Here is a 22,889-nt window from a genome sequence, read left to right as displayed (position 1 = left end):
TCTTGGGTACAGGGGCTTGACTTCGTAGCTGTTCCAGCGCTCATGGAAGCCATGCTTCGAACTTCTAGCGATAACCTAATCACCACACTTATCTCATATCTTGTACCTGATCAGCAAACTCCTTCGGAAACACCATCGACAAACTCAAGTGGATATGGAGAATCTTCTTCAGGATTCTCTCGTCCTCTCACCGGCAACATCGAGAAAGGCAAAGGCTATACAAAGGAAGGTGCCCCCAATTCAAGCCTAGAAGCCATACCCAGGGGTTCACTGAAGAGATCTGCCAGCGACCTGACTGCCTTGAACGGTATAAGTAGAGATCAAAAGACGGCAGTCACAGCGCTGAATGCATTCCGATCGAAAGATGGCATGTACCACCCAGAGCATGCAACTGCATCTCTATCGCCTACTTCACTACAACCATCTCCCATTGCCATACAGTGGCCTCTTAGCAGCTCACGTAACGGACTTATGACGGTTGCAGAAGAGGCCACAAAATCATCTGCGAGCTCTCAAAGTCCTCTCTTTGAGCGGGCAGAACCTGTCTCCAAACATTCGGGACGTAGCCAGCCTTACCCTAGACCGGCGACAGATGGAATGTTGACTAGAATAAGACCGCTCCTAACTAGATCTACTGCGGTGCGCTCCAACTCGGACCCAGATCTAGCCAAGACATACTTGAATCCAAGGTCACGCGATCGGCACTTACCATTAAAGTCTTGTATGAAGAAGAGAGCGAAGAGCGACACTATCACGTCCCTCGGTGGAATACAACGGAAAACAGAAGATCATGACTCCAAGGATCTTTGCCGCATCAAGACTGTCGATTTTGAAGGGAGTGGCTCCAAACCTTCTTCCCACGTCTCGAGCACAGTTGTCATACCCAAGAGCCTACACCAGACTTCAAATCACGACGCCAAAACGCTCTCCAGACCGACCAATACGCGAAGAAGATCCATCAGTAATTCTCCATCGTGCCCGAAAATAATTGGCACAACGAAGAGCAGTGCGGCAGACCCGGCGATCACACGAACCGATGTACACGTTGTCGCCATCACGCCCTCATGGGACACACCCGACATTGTCAATGAGGAAGGATCTGATCCGGCCACACCGACGATGCAAGTCATTGAAACAAAGACCAGTAGCTATGAAGTGATATGGGATGATGTGCCGCTGGAGCAGAGAGTAAGAGGGAGAGGGCGGCGAAGTTCTTCTGCAAGCCACTCTTTGGAGATGGCTAGTCCATCTGCCAGGCGGGGTCTTGAGCGGGTCAATTCCAAGCTCGTACGCTGGTTTGGCAGCTGGAATAGCGCATCAGACTGCTTTAAGCCCACAATTGTAGTCTTTCCAGACGACGATGGCCGAACCACGGGTTTCGACTGTGCTGCAGATGACAAAGAAGATGAGCCGCTATTAGCGCCTCCGAACAGCCAGGTTACCAGTACCGCTTCTTCTTGCCATCCGTCTCGTCCTGCAAGTGTGCCCCTGAATGGGATTGTTTCCACCGGCGATGTTTTAAGAGGAGATGACATGGACGAAACATTCCCGGATGTTGGTCAGAATTTGTTACAACCTCCAGAGCAATCATTACCCGTACGGAACCCTGAAATTCAGCACAAGGGAAGATGGAACAAGCACCCCGTGAAGACTCGCCATCTCTCAAGCCTCGAAGAAACAGACACGCGCTTCCATGGTCATCGCGACTCTGTTACTATAGCCCATGCCCGCCTTATCCGTTCAGGACATGTCTCGCCCAAGCCGCTTAAGGGACAAGATTCTTATGAAATAGCTAAGAAGCGGAAGCACATGCGCAATCAGGCTGCATCGATAGAAAGCGCGTATTCTCCGCCCAAGGCGTCGTCAATAGAGGCTTTGGATCTCGTCACGAACCATGATACCGCCAAAGAGTCAAAGAGCACGCTGCACAGGCACTGAAGAACGGCAAACCGGCGTCCATTCTCCGCTCACCAAACCATGGTACCGATCAGCGACACTTGCGAATTGTTGAGTAAGTGGAATCGATATGCTGATGCTGCGCGCGTGATAGATCCGGCCTTGTCATTTGGTATCAGCCGGGTTTGAGGTCGTGCAACTAGGGACGTATGGGCGCGTCAGCATCCGCCAAGGCCGATGACGATATGATCGCCTCTCGTGCTGTACCTACTTCCTACTTTGGACAATGCCTTCGTCTGCCCACGGTTAGTCAGGCTACCATGGCAAATCTATTACCTCTATCTATTTCCTTTCCATGCTAAGCGACGTGCTGAGATTGTGAAAATTTGTGGTCTGTCCAACCAGGAACACGATACTTGCAGTGCGTTGTGTTGAGCTACTTATCCCTGCCCGTGACCACTACTTGCCACCCTCGCGCTATTTCACGATCTGATGCTGCAAGCACTGGAGCGCTCTTGCATGCACGCCACACATACTATGCCTCTGCTAAGATGCCTGATTTCTGCTAATGATAGTACCAAGAAAAGTATCACCGGACACCGAGACGCCCGAGGCTCAATGTGTAGCATCGAACGATTGGTGTCGCAAATCGCGTTTGATCATTTGCAGCGATGAAGATGATGCCGCACAAGCGCCGCTTTGCGTTTATATACGACCATGGTGCATATCCACAAAAAACTAGCTATCCACAATGTCAGCAATTGCACCTTACAAACCAAGCCACGGCACGTCCACCATGGAGTTTGCCACCAATGAGACTTCGAAGCGTCATCAGCCATATGAAGCGCTGCAGAATGTCGTTGATGGCTCCGATTCGAGCACAGAGGTCGGTGACGAATGGGACACAGAAAATGCTGCTCAGCCTCGGCGGAGAAGGAAAACGGTGTGGAGGTGGGTGAGAAGGTACCGGTGGATGGTCGACACTACACTCTTGTTGGTGATTGTAGGACTCTTGGCCGAGAAGAGATGGCAAAGATACGAGAAGGGCCATCTCTACGAACTTGCCGGTGACATTACTGGGTTTGCGCCAACCTTTGGCCAGCAGATTGTTAGTTTCAAGCCCAATACCGTGTTTGCTCCTGAGGAGCCGACGGATTTTTGGAGCAAGGAGACGCAGCATGCCTGGCTGAGCATCGTTCCAGGTACGGAGTGGAGCTACTTGTTTTCGGATACGAACATTGCTGACCGAGTCAAAGAGGGCCTTGGCTATGTCGAAGTAAAGAATGCGTCGGAATACTCCAACCTACCGCATCCAATCCATGATTACCCCACTCAGACGGTATTCACTACGTCAGTTACGCATCAGTTACACTGCTTGTACACGATACTTGAAGCGTATAACACCATGAAGCTGACGGTTGCCTCACCGGGATCGGCAGATCCTATCAAAAAGCCATGGCACATTAACCACTGTTTTGAGTACATTAGACAGGCGATCATGTGTGCGGGAGATGTAGCGCTCGAGGGAGCGGCAACGAGCTTTCCAGGCGACGAGCATGGGCAGGACCTAGGAGGGAGTGACGGATGGGACGCCAAACACGTGTGCAAAGACTATGGGCAGGTATACGAGTACCTGGAGAGGGAGACGATCAATCACATGAAATGGATCTCGTCGGGTTAGGCGAGGCACGGGATCCTTCGGTATGGAAGGATTTGTTCAAAGTGCGGGGAGCATGTGAAGAAGACGTAGGGTGTCCGAGTGTGTAGTATTACAGGAGGATTTACACACAGGGCCCGCACAGGCTGACGACGTGGATGGGTCCCCTGTCGAAGTGATTTGTTTTACGGAGGTCCAAGACATCAACCAACATTAGGAAATGCATGACGGCAGCGGGTGCAAATTCTTTGGATGGTGACTTTGTTGAGCTTGGAGATGGTTTGTGTTTTATGGCGTTGTGCTTGGTGTCAAGTCGACGTACATCTGTATCCATAAGAACGCACACATACACTACATAGTAGACAAATACACAAGCATGTTTACACACATCCTACACGGAGGCTCCACAAAACAAGAATTTCGGAGCGGATGCTTAAGAAGGGCCGTATTTTCCGAAGGTGGGTGGATACCAGCGGCGGTACGGTGGTTGCCCCAAATGCGACGCTCCCACTATGTCGGGTGGTGAAGTGGCCAATCAGATGCCGGCTTTGCCCCTAGCGCTCGTCGAAGCATTGCAGCCACATCGGCATCACCGAACCGTCACCGCGTACACCTACGTAGTCCGCTTATGCCGATGTTTCCTGTCTCGGAGCTCACTGCTAGAATGGCTAACGGTCCCGTTGCCGTCGCCGGACTTGTCCAAAATGTAACGCTGACTGACCGCTTCCGAGTCTATAAGAAGCACATCTGCCCCCCCTTGGCACACACTCTCCCTGCTGCACGTCCATCCATGCTCCAAAAAGAGTGAGCCTTGCGAGACTTGCTGGCTGGGGAAGAAGCTTGGTATTCCACAACGATAAACGATTCGACTACGCCTCGGCCGAGAAACTCGCACGACCGCACCTTCGTTACCACGGGGGAAACGCATCTTGCCCATTCCTCTAGACATCTGGAAAAAAGACCTTGATCGGAGAAGCCGACGGTGAAGTGAACCTCTGCTACCCCACCATCGAGTTGTATCTCTGTGCCATTGATTAAAAGGCCAGCCAATCTCCACGACCCATTAATCTCCCCTCTACACACCCATCCGCTCGCTCGACAAAGTTCCCATCCTTCAGACACAATGGCGCAATCTCCCCTCATCGTCATTCTTGCGGGTGCTGCCGTTTCCTACTTTCTGTATACCCGCATCGCACTCTACCTTGCACGCCGCCGCTTCAAGAAGGACCACGGCTGCCAGCCATGCAAGGCCCAATTTCACAAGGACCCCATTCTGGGGCTCGATGTCATGAAGGCCATGGCCAAATATAGCAAAAACTACATCACCTTGCAAGAAACCAAGAAGCGTTACGAGAGACTCGGCAACACCTACCACAGCCGAATCGTCAACCAGCCTTACATCATGACCTGCGAGCCCGAAAACATCAAGACCGTCTTGAGTTTGAGATTCAAGGACTACAGCTTTGCCCACCGACAGCCTGCTTTTGGCCCTCTTTTGGGCCATGGTATTTTCAACGCAGATGGTGACCGCTGGGCCAACAGCCGTCATCTCCTACGCCCCAACTTTGCACGCGACCAGGTTGCTGACATTGATGCTTTCGAACGCCACTTCAACCTCATGCTCAAGCATATTCCCAAGGATGGCTCGACGGTCGACTTGCAAGATCTCTTCTTCCACCTGACGCTTGACACCGCAACAGAATTCTTGTTCAACCACTCGACCGACTCACTTCGCATGCTTGGTCAGGAAGACGTCGACAATGAAGACGCCATCTTTGGCAAGGCATTCAACTTTGCACAAGAAGATGTTACCGTCCGCGCTCGCTACGGCCCTCTTGATCGCTTCAGGAGAAATGCCGAAGGCAAGAGGGCCATTGAAATCTGCCACACATATATTGAGAAATTTGTCGACGATGCTCTGCAGTTCCGACAGAACTTGGATGCTGAAAAGGCTGCTGGCACCAACAAGTATTACTTCATCCAGGAGGTGGCAAAACAGACGACGGACAAGAAGAGGATACGCGAAGAGCTCATCAACATCCTGCTTGCTGGCCGCGACACGACTGCGAGTTTGCTGAGCAATATGTTCTTCGCTATTTCCAAGAACCCGGAAATCTTCGCAAAGCTTAGGGAGGAGATTGCAACACTTGAAGGGCGCACACCGACATACGCAGAACTGAAGAACCTGAAATACGTCAAGTGGTGTCTGAATGAATGTAAGTTTTGGTTGCTCAAGTAGTAGCGTGCTCATACTAAGCGCATCGTATAGCACTTCGCGTTCACCCCGTTGTACCTGGAAACTCACGCTACGCCACCCGCGACACTGTGCTACCCCTTGGTGGTGGCCCTGACGGCCGGTCACCGCTCTTCGTTCCCAAGGGCACAACAGTCGGATACTCCCCATACACAATGCACCGCCGTCAGGATATCTATGGACCAGATGCGGACGAGTTCAAGCCGGAACGCTGGGAGACACTGCGTCCTGGATGGGAGTACCTCCCGTTCAATGGTGGCCCACGTATCTGTATCGGCCAGCAGTATGCGCTTATTGAAGCAAGCTACGTCACCGTCCGCCTTGTACAAGAATTCAAGGCTATTGAGAGCAGAGACCCTGGGCCATGGCAAGAAGGTCTAACACTGACCCTTTGCTCGTTGAATGGCGTCAAGGTCGGCCTCACACCAGCATAGAAGAAGCCCGGGGCTGGCCATGGCTGTTGTGAGACATTAAAAAAACTGTGAGGCATTCTTTTCTTCTTTCTTCTTCCAGAACTCGTTTTCGACTGAAAATAGTTTGTATCAATATTCTCTAGGACGGAATGTGTCCAGGTTGTTTGTGAGATGTGTAGATAATCATATTTCCTATTCGAGGTTTGGAATAGACCATACCTGATACTCCTCCAGAGAGAGATGTGGAGCGGGGCACAGGTATGATTGGGAAGCAATGGCCACTGTAGATTTTAAATGAAATGGACACATGACTTGTACATTGGCAGAGCGAGGTACCTAGTCACATGATTTCAGTGTAGACATGGCCAAGATCAGCTTGTGGTGCCAACGTAGAGTGCTCGTGGCATATTCCCCATATTGCACCAGCGCAACCGCCATTGTCCTAATAGGGATTAGTGCCGGAAGTCCGCAGAGGGCCACCCAGGAACCCAGGTGTTGATCAACAACAGCCAAACGCCCGCTGCTCTGACACAACCCACCCCCGAACCTTTTCTTGCCTGGCCTTTGCTACGGCCCAGTTGCTGGCAGACACCATGTCGCGAAGTCATCGTCCTTCGACTACGCCCATGGACTTTGAGTGGACAAATCAGACAGGACCCATTGACGCACAATCGCCCTTCCTCGCCGCCAGCCAGCAAAAGAAGCGTAAGCACTCCCCGACCGGTTGGCTTGATTTCCGCACATGGCATGCGAGATGGAACACGACGGCTAACCCCAAGGCCCTGGTTGGGCCACGCAGGCCCCCACTCCGTCGTCGACTCCCCCTCCAAAGGCGGCTTTGCGACGCCAACTCGTTTACGCGACCCCGACAACCGCATGACATACTTCAGCCGCGATCCGAGCAAGCCCTTGCCCTCCACACCAGCCTCTTCGCTGCCCGCACACATCCAGCCCAGCCCTTGGTCGATGCGCACCCCGTCACACGACATTGACTTTAGTTCAGGCGGCGAGACCCCCGGCACCCCGATGATAGACAGCGACATCGGCACACCAGACACACAATTGGCCACCAAGATGGGACGACTGGCCAACGGCGATGCCGACAGGAAGGGTGGCCGCCGCGACAGCTGGTTCAAGCGGACCTTCATGTCAACCCCCAGCCCGACTAAGGATCGCGACAAGGAGCGAGAACGAGACAAGGACCAGCTCCAGCCCCAGAAGCCCTACTCCAAAAAGGCAGAGAGTCGCATCGTCAAGCGCCGCTCCGAGCGATCGCGGTCTAAGAAGCGAGTCGCTCTTCGTGATGACGATGCTGACGACTCAGACAACGATCAAGCCCGCCCGCTCATGGCCCCAAAAGAAGCGGGGCCTGTCCAACAAACCTTTGCTATGAGTCTCGGTGGATTCTTGTCATGGGTCGAAGCCCATCCGAACCTTCCTTCTGTGCTCTCCTACTACCTTCAACTCACTGTCAACATGTTTCTTGGCAGCCTCTTCATATACATTGTCTATTCTGCATGGGCGGGCGTCATGACCGACGTGGATATTGAGTCTTCCAAGCATGCCTCAGAGGTTATGGTGGAGATTGCTGCTTGTGCCACCGAGTACAATCGCAATCGCTGCCGGCCCGAGGAGGTGGTACCAGCCATGGAGAAGGCCTGTGGTGTGTGGGAGACTTGCATGAACCGTGATCCCAAGAAGGTTGCTCGTGCAAGTGTAACAGCAAAGACATTTGCCATGATTTTCAACAGTTTTGTCGAGGAGTTCAGCTACAAATCCATGGTATGCGCTAGTCTTTCTACTTTTTGGTACGGGATGAGACCGACAACCGAGCCTGCATACATCTAGTACACAGAGATTGAGCATGCTTGGTTCTAACCCTTTTACCTCTTGAAGCCCCCCGGAAACAAGATTTTTTTGATTCCCGATTTTTGATTCAGACTGCTAATTCGTACTTCTCACAGATCTTCACAGCCATCATCATCTTTGGTGGCTTCAATCTCTCAAACTGGGCCTTTGGCCTCCTCCGTTCCCAACAACAACAGCAGCAACAGCAGCAGCAACAATCACAACACTCACAAGGCGACTATATGCCGCAAACTCCCCATCGCGTAGCCTCAAACTCGTACATGGACCATCAGCAGCAACAGCAAGGGTACCACAACCCGTATGAGCAAAATTGGCAACAGCAACAGCATTTGCCGCCCTACCAATCACAACACACGCCGTATACCGGTCAAAGGCATATTGAGGCGGCTCCGCCCCTCATTCACGCACATACTATGCCTCAGCTACCTTCTGCTACATCAAACAGTATGACGGATACAGTCTCGTCTGCGCACTTGCTGGAAGGCAGTAGTAGAACTACTCGAAAGAGGAATCTGTTTAGGTAGTCTTTCTATGTTTTTCTGTGTTTCCCTCTTTTTTCTTTTATATCTCTATTCTGGGTTTGGATGCAAAAGTTCTAGGGCATGTAGGACTGACACCTGGTGGTGGGGCATGAATTAAAGGGGCCTTACTGCTCAAAGCATAACAAAACGGCGAAAGTGGTGTTTGGAGAATGGCTTGGTCCTGGTCTTGGTTCTTGTGTCACGCGATTCTTTTTGGTTCCTGAAATGGACGTAAATCGAGTTCTGTATATACCGCGCACATGCAGAAGTTACAGAAAATTTTGTTCTCATAGATGTTAACGAATGCATTACTCAACGTTCGTTGTACAGGTAAATGTTCATACAGCATGAGCCTCTCCAAAGCCTGGATATCAAAACCAAAGTCCACATCATACACATCCATCCACTTGCCCCCCAAAACGCCTTCCTTTTATCCATGTCTACTTGCTCGTCTGACGCCTTGAGACAATACAACATGCAACAACCGTCACCAAACTTAGGCAGCCGCCTCAGTCTTGGCCTCCTCCTTTCCACTCTCCTCATACTTCTCCCAGTTGGCCAGAATGTTGCCAATCTTGGGAGAGTTGGTAAGCTTGTACACATCCTCAAAGTACTCCTTGGTCAACGCAAACGGCTTCGCAGTCACATTGGGGATGTACTTGCCCACTAGCTTGCTCGGGTCAATCGATGTCTTGTGGATCTTCTTGAGCAGGAAGGATCGGAACGGCTTGACACCAGAACGCAAGAAAGTCGAGTGGAAGGGCACATCGATACCCTTGAGTGGAATGGTAGCAAAGCCACGTTGCAGGTCAAGAGGCTTAGGCTTGGCCTCTGTTTGCTCAGCACACCCCTTGATGATCTCGACCAGGTGGTTCTTGACCTCTTCAAGCGAGAGAGTTTGCATGAGTGCCTGAATGTCAATCTTCTGCTGCTTGAGATAGTTTGTTACACCAGTGAGGCAGTCAAGAGCGCGAAGATCACCAGCAGCAACGTACTGCATGTTGGCAATGTTGTAGTTGACAATCTCCAGCAACCATCCTGTTGTTTCAGCGATGTTCTCAACAACGTATTGAAGCGCTTGCTCGTTGAAGGTCTTGGAAATCCTGCTAGGGTTGACGGCGCACATAGAGTAGTTGGAACGGCCAGTCTCGTCACGCTCGACAGCGACCTGCATCGTAAGACCACGGTAGAACACGACCGAAACCAAGCTCTCGATAGGCATGACCTCAGCCATGGCTGCCAGAGCGGAGTATTCACCGAGCGAATGTCCGGCGAACGTGCTTTCGACTTGGATCAAGCCCTTGGCACGCATGTCCTCAAAGGACGCCTTCTCCATGAGGGTCAGAGCCGGCTGTGTGAACTGAGTAGCTGAGAGTAGACCAGCTGGCGAACGGTAAGTGTACGATGTGGTGTTCTCATCAATCTCCTTGAAGATCTTCTCAGACTTGATAGTGCCGTCAGCAGCGACTGTCTCGAATGTCATAGACATGTAGTTCTGGCGGATAGCCTTGCCGACAGGTCCACCAAAGTGGATGGTCAACTCCTTCGGGTTGTTCTTCACGATGTTCGTGATAGCGAAACCTATTGAGAATTAGACAGGACAGAAAGTGTCTTAGCGTATTGGACTTACCATAGTTGTCCATGAAGTGCTTGTCGGCACGGTCCCAAACCTCCTTAGCAACAGGACTGCTGTTGTAGAGCTCCATACCCATGCCTTGTTCCTGGGAACCTTGACCAGTGAAGACGTAGGAAGTTGTGGGTTGCTCAACCTCAGCCTCACCAAGCAGAACCTTGTCTTCAGTTTCCTGGTTGCTGACCTCGATCTTGATGATCTTGCGGCCAGAAACCATACCAACGTGCTGGAGCTTGACGTCTAGCATGTCATCAGGAAGGACCATACCAACGAGGTTGACGTGGTAGCTCCTGACACGGCCAACGTTGTTTTCCGCAGCCCATGTCTCAACCAAACTTCGGACAGCTGCACTGGAGTACATGCCATGAGTGATGGTGCCAGGGAGGTTGGCATAGCTGGCGAAGACACGTGAAACGTGAATGGGGTTGTAATCGCCAGAGACACGAGCATAGTTCTCGTTGGAGGCGGGTGCCTTGAGGCTCAGAGGTGTCTTGCCGTGCAGCGGAATAGCATTTTCAAAGAGCACTGGTTGGTCGACTGCAGCTCCGTTACGCTCCAAGTAGTCCATAACAGGGTTTCCAAACGCGGTACCCGATCGGTAATCGACCGAAGCAATCTGAATAATCTCTTTGGTAGGGAGCTCGAGCAGGACCTCTCCTTGGGTTTCAATGTCTGAGAAGACGGTCTTGTTCTTGTACCTGACAACAGTCTCCAGCTTGAAAAGCAAAGTCTTGTTAAGCAGATCAATCTCGGGCTCTTCAAAATTGAACCACTCCTTTGATCGCAGAATAGCGACATCCTTGCTGGTAGCCAGGTGTAGCTGGATAGGCTTCTCAACCTTTCTTTGGAATGTATTTTCGAAGTCATCATACGCGCCACGGTATAGGAACTGGCTAGTGACCTCCATTACCGGTTTGCCATCGCGAGTGATGGTACCGCATACTTCAACCATTTTACCCGAGTCCTGGTTGATGACAGCGTTGATTTGAGCAGTCGTATCAAGTACATCGCCCTTCTTGAGAGGCTCAGCACCAGCGATCATGCGGAAGCCGTTGGACAGATGCACTAGCTTGAGCAAGTCACCGTCAATTGCGCGGGGGAAGATGGGTTTGGTGATAGCCTTCCAGCCAACGACAATTGCAAAATCCATAGGCGCGAAAACTTCCTTGCCTGGCCTATCAACGAAAGCCTCGCCTGTGTTGCCAACTGCGTGAACAAAATCGTTGATGGCCTCACTTGTCACAGTGGCACGGCCACCATCGAAGCGCGAGGTGACAGAAGCATCAAATGGGCAGGCTTCATCACCGAACCAGATCTTGTAGTAGAATTCCTTGATCCGGTCGTTGCGGGCCTCCATGACTTCGTGAATGGGCGCGTAACCCACATCGGGACGATAATTGAAGCGGAAAGGCAACGCCACTGGCTGCTTGAGGGCCGTGCGCTCTTCGTAGAGGTTAAGCAGAATCTCGTTGTCCTTTGTGAGGCTGACATCAGCTGTTTTAATCAGCTTGCCGCCGGTGTGCAGCTCCTTGACGATAATGCTAGTCTTGGCAGGCTCTTTGGGGTTCTGAATCTCGACCATCATGCCACGAGTTGGCGCGAATATCCGTGCAGTCGGATTGGTCTGGAAGCGCTGACCCTGTACGAAGATATCTGCAGTGAAGAACGCATGCCTCCATGAATAGCTGGTACCAGCCAAAAGTTGAAGCCATGAATGAACTTCAGGCATGGTGGCGTTGGGAGCGGCGGCAAGACGGTAGACGATCTTGTTCTCAAGCTCTGAGATAGTGAGGCCATCAACCTCCAGGCCCTGGGGAGGAGCGAGCAGATTGCTGCCAAAGTACTCAATGACAGGAACCTTTGACTCATCGTCACCATAGATGTCGCGGAGCAAGTACTTGATGTGGCCCTCATGAACACCATCAAGAATCTCCTTGATCGGCTCGTCAACCTTTGTAGAGTATTTGACAGCCATAGGGCCTTGCAGGATACATGTCCTGCCAACGTCCTGATCCACGACAGCATCAAGGTCCTCGGATTGCCAAAGAGAATCCTTCTTGAAGAAGAACTCAAAGGTATCGTCGAGAACTGGAACAAAGGGAACAGGCTTTTGACCACGGCGCTGGCAGAGCAGCAAGAAGTGCTGCACATCCTGAGCGTTGATGAGCTGGTCATCAGCCTCAGGGTAAGCCTTGAAGACCTTCTCGAGCATTGGGAAGGGGTCGTTGAGTTCTTCGTAGTTCTGGATCAGAGACTCGTTACTGGTCTTGCTGAAGCGTTCCTCCAACCGGCGGATAAAGTCGCCTGTCAGGCGCTTCAAGCTTGGGTCGATCCAGCGAGACTGGTGCTTGACGTACATCAATTCCACCATGCGCTGAACGACTTCGGCGTAGGTCATGTCCTCAAGATCGACAGACATGCCCTTCTTGTTCTTGCCGAACCAGACCTTTTGGAAGTCCTTGTTCAACTTGTCAATAATGTACTCGCGCATCTTCTTCAGCTCGGGAACGCGTTTCGCCTTGTCAAGGCTGAAGATCTTCTGGTCCATCTCGTGCCAGAAGATGACACCGCGGGTAGCAAGCTTGTGAATGGGTTCACCCATTTCGGAGCGAACAGTAATGACACCGCCAGCAGGACCCTTGTAGGTCTTTTCCCATTCACTATCCTCAAGACCTGGAGCATCAACAATGGCCTGCTTAGCCATCTTGGATGTATGTGCTTCCTTGGCGGTCATGACACGGCTACCAAACAAGCAACCATCAAAAGGCATGGGTGGGTAGCCGAACTTGGTTGACCAAGACCCGGTGAGGTATGGGTAGGTGTCTTCAGCGCCACCAAAGCCGGAGCCAGCAACAAGAATGAGGTTGTCGCACTTGCGCAGACGGCTGTACATTTGGAGAATGGGCTGGTGGAAGTCCTCAAATGAGTGGTGACCACCACCACGACCACCGGTCCATTGGAGAAGGACAGGGAAAGTGGGGTTTGCCTTGGCGATGTTGATGGTCTGCTGGATAGCCTCAACCGAACCTGGCTTAAAAGCAATGTGCTTTATTCCGAGCGTCTCAATGTACTCGTTGGCAACTTCAATAGATGGAACACCAGCACCAATGGTAAGACCCTCAATGGGAACTCCGTCAGCTCTGAGTTTTGCCAGGAGGGGAATCTGCCAACCCATAGCACGCGGGTTGACGTAGATCAAGTTGACTGTGATACCCCTGCCAGCAGGAATGGCCTTCTCAACCTTGGAGATGGCGGCAGTCATGGTCTTCTCATTGTAGTAACCACCACCAGCAAGTTCAATTTCGTAGCCTGCGTTCATTGTCGCTGCAACAAAGTCCCATGGTACTGTACAGGGTGTCATACCAGCAACCATGACTGGAGGTAGGCCGAGTGTGCGACTCATCTTGGTGTCGACATAGGTCTGACCAGTAGAAGTCTTGACAAGGCGAGGGCCGTGTTCTTTAACCCAGTCGACAGCGTACTTGACAGCATGGTCGAAGTCGCGGTCAAAGATCTCAGGCTTGTACCCGACTTCAGCGTTCTGGCCATCAATGGCACCGGCAAGGATAACACGGACACCAGTGCCGTCCTTGTTTCGGTTTGTAAGAACGCCGAGACCAGAGATGCCGCCAGGGCCAAAGTCAAGGATATGGGTGGCCTTGGGGAATACCGTGGCCTTTTCCCATTCTACAGAGTCGGCAGTGATCATGCGGACGAGTCTTGGCACAATGTCGTCCGTGTCGGTCTCGCGTAGGTCTTGGCCAGTGTGAGTATCGTACATGGGAATGCCAAGGTCGGCGGTGGAGATCTTGATGGCCTTGAGATCATCCTCCAGCTGCTTGGTCGCATCTGCGAGGTACGGGCTGTGGAATGGGGCTGTGATGGGCAGGAAACGGTTTACAAAGCGTACTTTGCGCTCTGTAAAGGGTATTCTGGTCTGGTCCAAGCCGGTAGGAGCCTTGTCTTTGCGCAGACGAAGGTTCAGACCGTACAGGGAGATGGGCGGGCCCGTCACAACAAAGTTGCGCGCACTGTTGACGAGAGAAATGGCAATGTGACGGTCTTCGGGCAAATGAGCATTGGTGGCGTCAATGTGGTCCTGAACCGCCTTTCTTGAGAGGTCACGGATCGACAACATAGGTGTCGGTGTGCCCTCGCCATTGTCAATTGAATCTTGAAGCACTGTAGGTGCAAGTGATGTCCTGGGGAAGGCCTGTTGACTTCGCGTACCAATCCAGAAGAGAATCTCAATGGCCTTCTTAGCAGCTCGTTCGAAGGTCTCCCAGTTCTTCGCTTCGGCGATGGCGGCTGCTGTGACCACACCTTGCGAGTGACCAGTAACACCGCGCAGACGGCTTCGCACATGGCCCGGATGGCTCCCGAGAACTCTGCAGGTCACGACATAATGCGCAAGCTGTGTCAACCCAATCAAGGGCAAACTGACGGGTGCAGACACCAGGTAGTCGGTGTCGGGTTGCGAGTCTCGGTTGTTGAGCCATCGCATTACATCGAGGCCTTTGGAGTAGAGCTTCTCAGCGCGCGGGTCTCGCGACAGCTGCAATAGATGCTGTGCTTCTGCGGCAATGAAGTCTTCTACAAATGAGGGGTAGGTGTTGTAGATCTCGCGGAGCTCATCAAAGTACTCTTCGATGTTTCCCTGTCCGCCCAAAACAGCGTATATGAAGGCGTTCTCGTCTGAGGCTTCGCGGAAAAGCGCCGACTCGTGGTGTTTGATGGGTCGCTCTACGGCGGCGCGAGCAGCATAGTATGACCGCACCGTCACCAGCTTCTTCTCGGTGATGCCAGGCAGCGAAGCGGCCAGCGCATGCACCTCGTTGCCGCGCAGGAAAGCACGCTCGAATTCGGTGAGGACTAGCTTAAGGACCTCCTCGAACGAGTCAGGGTCTTCGCCCTCCTCTACCTCCTTGGCCACGAAGCCCAGGTACCGAGCCACCAGCTCAGGCACCGAAGATGGTTCGTCATCTTGGGCAAGCTCGTCGGTGGGCTCGGGGAGGGTGGAGGTGAAGGTATCCCTCAGCTGCTGCGCATTGAAGTGCAGAGCAGTGGGAATGAGGAGCGTGTACTCGAGCGAACCGTGGGAGAGGATGAGCGGGCGCAGGTTTGCCGCCGACCGGGGCGTGGAGATGCCCGTCTGCTGGCCGGAACCGTACATGGCTGTGGGTATTGGGATTACTTGGTGCCCTGTAGAATAGCGGGTGTCAGCTATGTGTTTGTTTTGTGGGTGCTAGTGGCGGGCGGGGCAGCGTCTTGGGGAGTTTGGTAGGAGAGAGATGGTGGGAGGCAGGAGGCAGTGGGAGGGGGGAGGCGGAAAGCGGAAGGCGCATACCTTGGGACTGATTACGGCTCTATGGAAAGAGCGACTTGGAGCGGGAAAGAGCGTCTGAGCAGGGTGAGTAGGCGAGTGCGGTGGGCGGGGAAGGAGCGATGCCGGTGCAAGCAATTGGAGAGGCAGCTGGGGACCAATTGCTCACCGGCAGCAGCCAATGCGTACCTCTTCACTCAGACAGAAGTCAATCTGGCCACAGTGGGTTTGTGTGTGTGTGTGGTCGTGTGCGCGGGAATTGGTGTGTACTGCTAGGGGTGTGGTGTAGCAGCTCCCGTGCTGGGTGCGGTAAGTGTTGCGAGCGGCGTCGAGGGTCAACCGCAGGCAACAGGAATTGGCGAGAGGGGCCCCGGGGGTTTTGGACAAAAGACACTCGGCAGTGCTCAGGCAATTGGGGTGGGGAGAGCAGGAGAGCAATGAGTCGGAGGCGGTGCGCTGGCGTGGATTATGATGGCGCCGTTCTCGTCGACTTTTTCGACGAGCACCTCACAAATGGGCCCGCATCGTATGCATGGGTGGCTAGGGCCAGCAGGGGTCCACGCTACGGTACGCAGACTATTATGTTCCTACACAAACTGCTGGGGGGCTCTGCTCAACAACTCGCATCGCCGACGCACGCATCCGATGGCACGCAGCTGTTGAGCACCCGGCCGCCCTGATAACGCCGCGACCTAGTCCTGCTGTCGCCTGCTGCTGCTGCTGCCTTGTGCAGCGCTCAGAAGCCCTCGCAAGCCCAACTGTTCCCGGCGACATGGGGGCGCTGCGTCGTGGAGCATCGGCCAAAGCAGTAACGAGCTGCAGTGCCGGACAGGGATCCGGGAATTTTAGTGAGCAGCCAGAGCATGGAGGCGGGCGAAATCCTCAACGGCCCTGCCAGCAACAACCAAAGGCCACGCCGCTGTTCTTTACCCACCCGATAACCCGTCAATGCGTTGGGCCTGGCCTCCCTGCAACACCCGCTCGTAGCTTTTTTTCTTCGCTGCCTGCCAGACAAAGTTTCCGCGGGGACAGGCAAAACAAACTGCAACCCCTCCCGGACCCTTGATCCGCATCACAGTCGTGCCCTCACCGCACCATACACTACCCACTACCCACCTAATAGCGCCTCTTTCCCCCTGGCGCCTCTCTGCCCTCCTTGTCCCACGAGTCCTTTTGTCTATTTTGTGACTGAGATACCCCATTGAGCTCCGTCGAGCCTCAACCCACGCTTCCTCCTCCTCCACCTCCTCCTCCGCCCTCCGCACCCACCTCACCATGCGTCCAGAGGTCGAGCAGGAGCTCTCCCACACGCTGCTCATTGAGCTGCTCGCATATCAATTCGCCTCGCCTGTCAGGTGGATTGAGACGCAGGATGTCGTCCTCGGCGAGAAGACGACGGAGCGCATCGTCGAGATTGGCCCCGCAGACACACTCGGTGTAATGGCAAAGCGCACACTGGCCAGCAAATACGAAGCACACGATGCTGCCCGGTCACTGCAGCGTCAAATCCTCTGCTACAACAAGGACGCAAAGGACATCTACTACGATGTAGACCCCATAGAGGAGGAGCCAGAGGCTCCAGCTTCCGCCCCAGCTGCCTCCTCGTCTGCCCCCGCTGCGTCGGCGCCCGCTGCTGCTGCCGCTCCACCACCACCGAGCGCTGGGCCTGCAGCTCAGGTTCCAGATGCACCAGTCACTGCTACCGACATTCTGCGGACGCTCGTGGCCCAGAAGCTCAAGAAGCCCCTCATGGACATTCCGCTGTCCAAGGCCATCAAGGACTTGGTCGGAGGTAAGACCAATTGCACACCCGCCAAGCACCACTCCAACTAACTTGTACCTCTAGGCAAGTCTACCCTCCAGAACGAAATCCTCGGAGACCTGGGCAAGGAATTCGGCTCCACCCCAGAGAAGCCTGAAGACACCCCTCTCGACGAGCTCGGTGCTTCAATGCAGGCTACCTTCAATGGTCAGCTTGGAAAACAATCATCTTCCCTCATTGCCCGTATGGTGTCCTCCAAGATGCCTGGTGGCTTCAACATCACAGCTGTGCGCAAGCACCTCGAGACAAGGTGGGGGTTGGCGCAAGGCCGACAGGATGGAGTCCTGCTGCTCGCCATTACCAACGAGCCACCCGCGCGTCTTGGCTCCGAGGCTGAAGGCAAAGCCTTCTTGGACGAGCAAGCGAACAAATACGCAGGCATTGCCGGAATCAACTTGTCTGCTCCTACAGCCGGCGCCGATTCTGGCGGTTCTGGTGGTGGCATGATGATGGACCCTGCGGCCATTGACGCCCTGACCAAGGACCAACGCCAGCTTTTCAAGCAACAGCTTGAGCTGTTTGCGCGATACCTCAAGATCGACTTGCGCTCGGGCGACAAGTCTTTTGTCGATTCACAAAAGGCTCAGTCTGCGCTTCAAGCCCAGCTTGATCTGTGGACCACTGAGCATGGCGAATTTTACGCGTCTGGAATTGAGCCTCAGTTTACGCCGCTCAAGGCGCGTGTCTACGACTCATCGTGGAACTGGGCTCGCCAAGATGCTCTCACCATGTACTACGATATCATCTTCGGCAAGCTCAAAGCTGTCGACCGTGAAATCGTCAGCCGCTGTATTGCCATCATGAACCGATCAAACCCGCTGCTCCTCGACTTCATGCAGTATCACATGGATCACTGCCCTACTGAGCGCGGTGAAACCTATGAGCTTGCAAAGGAGCTAGGCCAACAACTCATTGACAACTGCAAGGAGGTGCTGAACGAGGCACCCGTCTACAAGGATGTCGCCATACCCACTGCACCTCATCTTGAGATTGACCCCAAGGGCAACATGAACTACCAAGAAGTTCCAAGAGCGAGCGTTCGAAAGCTTGAACATTACGTGCGCGAAATGGCTGAAGGAGGAAAGCTGTCCGAGTACGGCAACCGAACAAAGGTCCAAAACGACCTGCAAAGAATTTACAAGCTCATTAAGCAGCAACACAAGCTTTCCAAATCATCGCAGCTGCAAATCAAGAGCTTGTACAGCAACGTCATTCGCTCTCTTTCCATGAACGAGGGCCAAATCATGCCCAGCGAGAACGGCAAGGCTGTCGGTGGCAAGCGGGGTCGTAACGGTCGCGTGCACGCCTCCAAACAAGGCAAGGTCGAGACCATTCCCTTCCTGCATCTCAAGAGGAAAGACGATCACGGTTGGGAGTACAGCAAGAAGCTGACCGGTGTCTACCTCGACTGTCTTGAAGATGCGGCCAAGTCTGGTGTTACGTTCCAGGGCAAGTATGCTCTTATGACGGGTGCTGGTGCTGGTTCCATTGGTGCCCAGGTCCTTCAGGGCCTCATCAGCGGTGGAGCCAAGGTTGTTGTGACGACTTCTAGGTTCTCGCGCGAAGTCACTGAGTACTACCAATCCATGTACTCACGATATGGTGCTCGCGGCTCCCAGTTGATTGTTGTGCCTTTCAACCAAGGCAGCAACCAGGACGTTGAAGCCTTGATTGACTATATCTTCGACACCAAGAAGGGCCTCGGCTGGGATCTTGATCTCATCGTTCCTTTCGCCGCCATCCCCGAGAATGGCCGTGAGATTGACAGCATTGACTCCAAGTCTGAGCTCGCACATCGCATCATGCTGACCAACCTGTTGCGTATGCTCGGAGCTGTCAAGAAGCAGAAGCAGGCTTACGGTTATGAGACCCGCCCAGCACAAGTCATTCTTCCCTTGTCGCCCAACCACGGCACTTTTGGCAACGATGGTCTCTACTCGGAATCCAAGATTTCGCTAGAGACTCTGTTCTCAAGGTGGCACTCAGAAAGCTGGGGCAACTACCTCACGATTTGCGGTGCTGTCATTGGTTGGACCCGTGGTACCGGACTTATGGGCGCCAACAACATTGTCGCCGAAGGTATCGAGAAGTATGGCGTACGCACCTTTTCTCAGCAGGAGATGGCCTTTAACCTGCTTGGTCTGATGGCACCACCGATTGTCAACCTGTGCCAGGTCGAGCCCGTTTGGGCAGATCTCAACGGTGGCTTCCAGTACATTCCCAATCTCAAGGACCTCATGACAGACCTTCGCAAGGAACTCACGGAAACGAGTGATATCCGCAGGGCCGTCATTAAGGAAAACGCCATCGAGAACAAGGTCGTCAATGGCGAGGCGAGCGAGGCTCTGTACAAGACAGCCAAGATCGAACCCCGTGCAAATATGAAGTTCGATTTCCCCAAGCTCCCTGATTGGGATACTGAAGTCAAGCCTCTTAACGAAAACCTCAAGGGCATGGTCGACCTTGAGAAGGTTGTTGTTGTCACCGGTTTTGCCGAGGTTGGTCCCTGGGGTAACTCGAGGACGCGCTGGGAGATGGAGGCCTACGGCGAGTTCTCCATTGAAGGATGCGTTGAGATGGCCTGGATCATGGGTCTTATCAAGAACCACAATGGTCCTCTCAAGGGCAAGAGTTACTCTGGCTGGGTTGATGCAAAGACGAACGAGCCAATTGACGACAAGGATGTCAAGCCAAAGTACGAAAAGTACATTCTTGAACACTCTGGTATCCGTCTTATTGAGCCAGAGCTGTTCAACGGCTATGACCCTAAGAACAAGCAGCTCATGCAAGAGATCCAGATTGAGGAGGACCTTGATCCTTTCGAGGCATCCAAGGAACTAGCGGAAGAGTTCAAGAGGGAGCACGGTGACAAGGTCGAGGTCTTCGCCATTGAGGACTCCGGCGAGTACACTGTCCGGATGAAGAAGGGTGCCACTCTTTTGATCCCCAAGGCCCTGCGCTTCGACCGCCTTGTTGCTGGCCAGGTACCGACTGGTTGGGATGCTAAGAAATACGGTGTGCCTGATGATATCATCTCACAAGTTGACCCGGTAACACTATTCGTGCTTGTTTCCACTGCCGAATGTCTGCTTTCCAGCGGTATCACCGATCCCTATGAATTCTACCAGTATGTCCACCTTTCTGAAGTTGGTAACTGCGTCGGTTCCGGTATTGGTGGTACTACCGCCCTTCGAGGAATGTACAAAGACCGCTTCATGGATAAACCAGTCCAGAAAGACATTCTCCAGGAGTCCTTCATCAATACCATGAGCGCCTGGGTCAACATGCTGCTCATGTCGTCCACCGGTCCCATCAAGACCCCAGTCGGTGCTTGCGCTACTGCTGTCGAATCGATTGACATTGGTTACGACACAATCGTGGAGGGCAAGGCTCGCGTCTGCTTCGTCGGTGGTTTTGATGACTTCCAGGAGGAAGGCTCGTATGAATTCGCCAACATGAAGGCCACAAGCAACGCTGAAGACGAGTTCGCCCATGGTCGCACACCGAGAGAGATGTCCCGTCCTACGACAACCACCAGGAACGGATTTATGGAGTCCCAAGGTTGCGGAATGCAGGTGATCATGGACGCAAAGCTTGCTCTCGACATGGGTGTTCCCATTTACGGAGTACTTGGTTTCACTGCCACCGCAACCGACAAGATTGGTCGTTCAGTTCCTGCCCCCGGCAAGGGTGTGTTGACAACTGCACGCGAGAACCCATCGAAGTTCCCCTCGCCCCTCCTTGACATCAAGTACAGGAGGCGCCAGATGGACCTGCGACGCAAGCAAATCAAGCAGTGGCAGGAATCAGAGGTCCTATATCTCCAAGAGGAGGTCGCAGCCATGAAGGATGTTTCTGGTGATGACTTCGATGAGTCGGCCTATCTCGAGGAACGTGTTGCAAACATTGAAGCGGAAGCCAAGCGACAAGAGAAGGACGCACTCAACAGCTTAGGCAACAACTTCTGGAAGCAAGATCCTCGCATTGCTCCTCTTCGTGGCGCTCTTGCGACATGGGGTCTTACCATTGACGATCTTGACGTTGCCTCTTTCCACGGCACTTCGACTGTTGCCAACGACAAGAATGAATCCGACGTTATCTGCCAGCAGATGCGTCACCTTGGCCGTAAGAAGGGAAATGCACTACTTGGTATCTTTCAGAAATATCTCACTGGTCACCCCAAGGGTGCTGCCGGTGCATGGATGTTCAACGGCTGTCTGCAGGTGCTCAACACCGGCCTCGTACCAGGCAACCGCAACGCGGACAACGTCGACAAGATCATGGAGAAGTTCGATTACATCGTGTACCCATCGCAAGCTATCCAGACCGATGGTATCAAAGCTTTCTCTGTTACTTCGTTTGGTTTCGGACAAAAGGGAGCTCAGGCTATTGGTATCCATCCCAGGTACCTATATGCTGCGCTTGAGCATCACCAGTTTGCTGCCTACAAGCAAAAGGTTGAAGCCCGCCAGAAGAAGGCTTACCGCTACTTCCATGACGGTCTCATCAACAACACCATGTTCCGCGCCAAGGACAAGGCACCATATGAGGACGAGAAGATGCAGGAGATTTTCCTTAACCCACAAGCTCGTGTCACGGTCGACAAGAAGACATCGACGTACAGCTACCCAAAGAACCCTACGCCGGCCCCCAAGAAGGACAAGAAGTCTCAAGAAACTATGAAGATGCTTGAGCAGCTTACACAGGCTACTGCTTCCACCGGCTCTAAGGTCGGTGTTGATGTTGAGAGCCTTAGTGCTCTGAATATTGAGAATGACACTTTCATTGAGCGCAATTTCACTGAGAAGGAGATTGCATACTGCCGAAAGGCCCCGAACCCCCAAGCAAGCTTCACTGGCAAGTGGTCTGCAAAAGAAGCCGTTTTCAAGTCTCTGGGTGTCAAGGGTGATGGTGCTGGCGCTCCTTTGAAGGACATTGAGATTGTCAACGACGAGTCAGGAGCGCCGTCAGTTCAGGTATGTGACACAAACTCAGCGATTTTTTGACGTATTTTCTAACGTGACTACAGCTGTACGGCAAAGCCGACGAAGAAGCCAAGCGTGTCGGTGTCAAGAACATCAATATCAGCATTAGCCACTCTGACGACCAAGCCGTCTCAGTTGCCATTGCTCAGTTCTAGGCATACCATGGCTACTGGGAGGATGATTGACTACGAAGTAAAAAGGGAGCATTAATGTGGAAAGACTTATGCTGGTACACGCGTCATTCCCCAAGCTCGTTCTATGGAGTGTAGAGATGCCTTTCGAGCGTCTGGTTTGTCGCCGGCTTGGCAGGCTTGTTTGATGAATGTGTCATGATAAAGTTACGTTATGTATTGTAATGCAATAAAATATTGTTCAAACATAAATGGTATCAACTTGAAGTCAATGCAACATGAATACATGCCGGGACACGAGCCGATGCATTCCACATTATCTATGGCTCTCGATGACGTGATGTGCAGTAACATGTGATGGCCGACTATCTCTCGACCCAGGGAT

General features: G+C 53.0%; 6 protein-coding genes across 6 annotated transcripts; 5 read left to right on the top strand and 1 right to left on the bottom strand.

Annotated features, from left to right (window-relative positions):
* Positions 1-42: 42 nt before the first annotated feature.
* Positions 43-1,938, top strand: PSV08DRAFT_231665 (uncharacterized protein; the record flags this gene model as incomplete). Its single annotated transcript, XM_014223707.1, has 1 exon — positions 43-1,938. One exon carries the CDS (start codon positions 43-45, stop codon positions 1,936-1,938), a length of 1,896 nt encoding a protein of 631 aa, XP_014079182.1.
* Positions 1,939-2,692: 754 nt separating this feature from the next.
* PSV08DRAFT_189479 (uncharacterized protein) lies at positions 2,693-3,577 on the top strand (the record flags this gene model as incomplete). The annotated part of the gene is made up of 2 exons (XM_014223706.1): positions 2,693-3,098; positions 3,153-3,577. The coding sequence occupies 2 exons, from the start codon at positions 2,693-2,695 to the stop codon at positions 3,575-3,577; spliced, it is 831 nt and encodes a 276-aa protein (XP_014079181.1).
* Positions 3,578-4,333: 756 nt separating this feature from the next.
* On the top strand, positions 4,334-6,545 carry PSV08DRAFT_412712 (cytochrome P450). Its single transcript, XM_014223704.2, has 2 exons — positions 4,334-5,769; positions 5,823-6,545. The coding sequence occupies exons 1-2, from the start codon at positions 4,677-4,679 to the stop codon at positions 6,239-6,241; spliced, it is 1,512 nt and encodes a 503-aa protein (XP_014079179.1). The 5' UTR covers positions 4,334-4,676; the 3' UTR covers positions 6,242-6,545.
* A 200-nt stretch (positions 6,546-6,745) lies between these two features.
* Positions 6,746-8,886, top strand: PSV08DRAFT_18977 (Di-sulfide bridge nucleocytoplasmic transport domain-containing protein). The gene is made up of 3 exons (XM_014223703.2): positions 6,746-6,925; positions 7,020-8,002; positions 8,185-8,886. The coding sequence occupies exons 1-3, from the start codon at positions 6,814-6,816 to the stop codon at positions 8,611-8,613; spliced, it is 1,524 nt and encodes a 507-aa protein (XP_014079178.1). The 5' UTR covers positions 6,746-6,813; the 3' UTR covers positions 8,614-8,886.
* Positions 8,887-8,896: 10 nt separating this feature from the next.
* PSV08DRAFT_382093 (acyl transferase domain-containing protein) lies at positions 8,897-15,416 on the bottom strand (the record flags this gene model as incomplete). The annotated part of the gene is made up of 2 exons (XM_014223702.2): positions 8,897-10,191; positions 10,241-15,416. The coding sequence occupies 2 exons, from the start codon at positions 15,414-15,416 to the stop codon at positions 9,107-9,109; spliced, it is 6,261 nt and encodes a 2,086-aa protein (XP_014079177.1). The 3' UTR covers positions 8,897-9,106.
* Positions 15,417-16,841: 1,425 nt separating this feature from the next.
* Positions 16,842-22,756, top strand: PSV08DRAFT_210924 (uncharacterized protein; the record flags this gene model as incomplete). Its single annotated transcript, XM_014223701.1, has 3 exons — positions 16,842-17,351; positions 17,418-22,364; positions 22,418-22,756. 3 exons carry the CDS (start codon positions 16,842-16,844, stop codon positions 22,526-22,528), a joined length of 5,568 nt encoding a protein of 1,855 aa, XP_014079176.1. The 3' UTR covers positions 22,529-22,756.
* Between the last annotated feature and the right edge of the window lie 133 nt (positions 22,757-22,889).

The sequence above is a fragment of the Bipolaris maydis genome (assembly GCF_028858645.1).
Source record: "Bipolaris maydis strain C4 unplaced genomic scaffold PSV08scaffold_16, whole genome shotgun sequence".
Taxonomy (NCBI): Eukaryota; Fungi; Ascomycota; class Dothideomycetes; order Pleosporales; family Pleosporaceae; genus Bipolaris; species Bipolaris maydis.
Note: the sequence above shows the minus strand (reverse complement) of the source record. Positions and strands in the feature narration are given on the sequence as shown.